At 39.7% G+C, this 4,584-nt stretch overlaps 1 protein-coding gene across 2 annotated transcripts in view; it reads right to left on the reverse strand.

Annotated features, from left to right (window-relative positions):
• tlx2 (T cell leukemia homeobox 2) overlaps positions 1 to 4,350 on the reverse strand; it is an 18,951-nt gene extending 14,601 nt beyond the window's left edge. For both annotated transcript variants that reach the window (XM_060926972.1, XM_060926971.1), the window contains exon 1: positions 3,290 to 4,350. In XM_060926972.1, the coding sequence (XP_060782955.1) occupies positions 3,290 to 3,770 (481 nt within the window). In that variant the 5' untranslated portion in view covers positions 3,771 to 4,350. The remainder of the gene's footprint in view (positions 1 to 3,289) is intronic.
• Positions 4,351 to 4,584: the final 234 nt, after the last annotated feature.

A 4,584-nucleotide genomic window follows, 5' to 3' on the forward strand; every position in this document is an offset into this window, starting at 1 on the left:
TCCGGGTCAGCTGGAAACGCAGGCGCACGAGCCTTTTTTGTGAGCCCGACAGCAGAGGGAATTCTAAATGATATGTCGCTGTAATAGAATTGAGCGTGGGCACATCAAAAAAGATCAAATCCTACCTCAGAGAATATGCGGACAGTAATAAAATCACTTGGACGCGATATCACCTTCATGCGACAACGCTCGCCTTCTCCCGTGGCGAATATTACCTTTGTAGCAATCTAATAAATATACATATAATGGATGCAGTGTGTGTGTGTGTGTGTGTGTGTGTGTGGGTTTGTGGGTGGAGGGTGGTATTGAAACACAACTTGAGTATTCTTCGCTGTTGATGCTCGGTAATGGCACATCAAATTTTCCTGAACGCAAAACTGAATCACTCGCATCAAGATCCGGATAGTGACATCATGCATATGGCTTGGTGTAATTATTATTGTCGTTTGAGCCCGAAGCGCGTGCAGTTGCTTTTCCATCATTGAGCCTAATCTGTGTTTCCTGGTTTTGCACCAGAAAGAAATATATCACAGCAAGAAAAACTGTTCTCAGCTCCTGTATTAGCATATACACACCCGAAGCAGCTGGGTTTGTTTGTTTGTTTGTTTGTTTGTTTGTTTTTGTAGGAAGGTTTTGTTCATTGCACTGCATGCACACATTCAGTCTCTCATAATAACAACTCTATTTTCAATGCAATTCGTGTATTAAAAAAAATAACGCTGCTCCGAGTTTGTCCTTTTCGTAAGACCACTTATTTTTATTGACTGAGCTGTTTATGCATTTCTGAGCTTTAATAAACTTGCAAACTGCCAAGGAGTCAATTAACAACAGAAACACGTGGTGTTGCCTTTCATCGCCTCCCAGTCCGGAGCTGTGCGGTGCGCGCGCGGTGAATATCAGGTCTCAGGCAGCACGACGGGCCCGAGTGGGACACTTGTTGTGAAATGCGGACATGCGACTTGAGATGATGGAGAACACTGCTGGGAGAAAGTCCGACTAAATTCACACTAAATTCACACACACACACAAAAAAAAAACCAGGCAAAACATAAAGATCGGGTTAATTTAATTCCAGACTGATGAGAAGAATAAGTTGAGATGAGATTGTGAGTAATATGTGATCACATTTTTGAGAAAAATAAATAAATCGATAAATTAATAATAATAATAATAATAATAATAATAATAATAATACCTGAAATATACAAGTCACTTCCATCAAGGAAATAATAAGTGATCACGTGATCAGGTGAAACGTTCACACTGTAAAATAAATCATTAATGTGTAAAAATGCCACGTTAAATGGAACGAATCATATAAAACCAGCAAAAAAAAAAAAAAAAAAACCAACCAAAAACATAATAGACTATGTGACGTGTGTAAATTTAATATGTGAAGTTCATGTGACTTTTCTGTAAAGGGAAAGAAAGAGGGAAAAAAAGGTGGAGACAAAGGCGCTTGAATGGTTTGAATGTATCCGGACATCCTTCACGTTTATCTGTTTTGATCTAATGTATAGGCCTATAAACGTGTTGAAACGCCGTAGAATGCTCAAATGCCTCATGTGTTAAATGAGAGCAATGTTTATTTCAATCAAAACCGCATGACGCATAGAAATATCGGAGGCCCGAGCCTACAAATCCCTGTAACATCACCGGAGAAAATTAACGCTTACCCACAATTCACTGTAGTGTAAAAGGCACAACGGCACTGCGCAACACCATTCAAAAAGCCATTCCAAGATTGGGCAAAGATAAAACATATTAAACGAGTGGCCCAAAGTGACTATGAGTAAAATTGATAAGCATATTTACAAGAGAGCTTTTCCAGTTGACATATCATTCTCTCATTTTAATAATTGATGAGAATAGAGCGGCTCTGTGAATATTTCATGTGGAGAAATCCATATTGTTCTTCATTTTCATCTTAATATAGGTGACGTCATGGCGAGCTCGCGCCGGAGTGAGAAACAGACACAACACACACACACACACACACACACACACACACACACACACACACACACACACATTCTGCGCTGTCTACTGTAGCTTATTTATCATATTCTGGTCTTATATAATGCCTTTTTTTTAAAATAGCAGCTAAGTTATTTCAAACGGTTGTTGCATTGTGGCTTAGAAGTGGAAAGATCATAAGATCATTTACTACAAATCTGAAACAAAATACACCTATATTCCCCATATACTGGGCATATTTCCCAGTAAAACACTCGTGTGTGTGTGTGTGTGTGTGTGTGTGTGTGTGTGTGTGTGTGTGTGTGTGTGTGTGTGTAATTTGCAAATATCTAATTATTATTATTATTATTATTATTATTATTATTATTATTACTGCAGTCCTGCGAGGCCTAATGGAACGTGTGATAAATGTCCTGACACTCTGCTGGAGATACGGGTTTGTGTAACGAAAATACAGTTTCTTATTTATTTTCTTTTGCAGGGTAAAAAATGCGTCTTTTTTATTGTTACGTAGATATTTGCATATCCCTAACACTGGGCAAAGTGTTTCCCATCATCCCAGCTATACGCAGTCAGAGACAAACAATAAATCTACAAATAATCCTCTGATTAAAAAACCAACCACAAACAAAACGTATATAAATGACAGCACATTAGGTATATGGAAGCAAAATTATGGATGCTTTTTTAGACTAGAAGCACTCAACTATTATCCAAATATTTTTAATTGAATTTTTAATTCAAGGACAAAATATGTAGCTTTCCTTTATATGTTCAAAGGAAATAATATTTTTAAATGCCTTAAATCATTTTAAATGCTCCAGTTTTAATGCAAGGCCTAGTGTTAGACTTCAATTAATATGACTGAATATATGACAAGGCAGAATATATATATATATATATATATATATATATATATATATATATATATATATATATATATATATATATATATATATATATATATATATATAATTTTATTAAATAAAAATCGAACTGTTATTAGCATTACTATATATAAGAATTACTAATATATGACCAAAAGGGTATTCTAATAATACAGTATTAATTAAGTCTTTATGGATGTATTATTATTATTATTATTATTATTATTATTATTATTACTACTACTACTACTACTACTATTATTATTATTATTATTATTATTATTACTACTACTACTACTATTATTATTATTGTTGTTGTTGCTGTTGTTGATGATGATGATGATGGTGGTGGTGGAGGTGGTGGTGTTTTAATCTACTAGTTAAATTCTTATTAGGCCTCTTTAAAATACAAAAACAACTCTTACCGGTTAGTCTGTCCTTCGCAAACCTCCTACTGCTCTCCATCCATGGGAAGGTGAAGGTGGACGGATTGCCCATGGTGGGCATGGTGGGCACGGTAGGCAAACCAGCCGCGATACCCGGCGGATGTGCAGCGGGAGGCGGGTGAGGTGCAGCGGGCATCGGCCTGTGAGCTGGGACACGGATCACACCCCCTGCGTTTCCCGAACTGACATTCACGTTCATGTTCATGCTCACGTTCATGTTCATGTTCACGTTGTATGAGCCTGCTAGGCCGGGTGCCATGGAGCATGCTGGGCTGTACACACCGCCGTACCCGTTAGTGTACACGTTGGGCGCGAGCTGGTAGTCCGCGTCTCCGGCACGGCTCGGCACCATGCAGCTGCTCGGCTGCTCCGTGTTGTTGAGGATTTGGTCGATGCCGAAGCTGATGGGTTCGTGCTGCTGGTGCGTTTGGTTCACCTCCTCGATCCCCGTGTGCTCCATCTTCACGGTTTCGGTCTGTATGGACGCAAAAGCCTCGGCGATCGAGTGTCGCGCTTTGGGTGTATTCCTTCACTTCGGGTCGTAATTCCCAATGGATAAAGCGTAGTATTTTTTTTTTAACAAATGTGTTCCCACGAAATGTTCGCAACCCTAAAAATGTGCGCTGCAGCCATTCGATGGAAGAACCTGACTGGCCTGGAGCCTCAAGACCGAATCACAGCGAATCCATCGCATCTGTCAGACACCATGGACAAGGCTTTCAGTTTAAATTATCCACCAACTTCTTGCATTTCGTCTGAATCATTTTCGAAACCTGGAAAAAGATCACAGCGAGGGGGGGAAAAAGTATCCTTACTAACCGTTAATTCCTTGTGACGAGTTGATAAGTTGCCCTGAGCAAGAACTACTCAGATACCGGAACAGAGGAAAGTCGCATGGCTTTGGCAAACGCAACTTCAGCACGTCAGGATGATCAAAACTGAATAGTTAACTGTCCGAAACGTGTGTATTAATTGTAGAAAGCGGGAAACGGCCTGTTCCTGTTGGAGTGATTGTGTGCAGGTGAGACACCCCTTCTGGCCCGAACACTCTCACGTTCCTCCTTATTGGCTGGACTCGTGGACGGACAGTGAGATGCGCTGCCCGCGCGCGCCCCGCTCTTAAAGGAGCCGCTCCTATTTTCCATACGCGCTCCACATCAACGCTCCTAATCCAACAGAGGACCAAAGTCCAAAGTGGACGAAAATGACAGATTAACAAATAATATAATTTTAGTTTAACGTTACAAATGGGCAAAATATAAAACTCTGGATTC

Source organism: Neoarius graeffei, chromosome 8, assembly GCF_027579695.1.
Source record: "Neoarius graeffei isolate fNeoGra1 chromosome 8, fNeoGra1.pri, whole genome shotgun sequence".
NCBI lineage: Eukaryota > Metazoa > Chordata > Actinopteri > Siluriformes > Ariidae > Neoarius > Neoarius graeffei.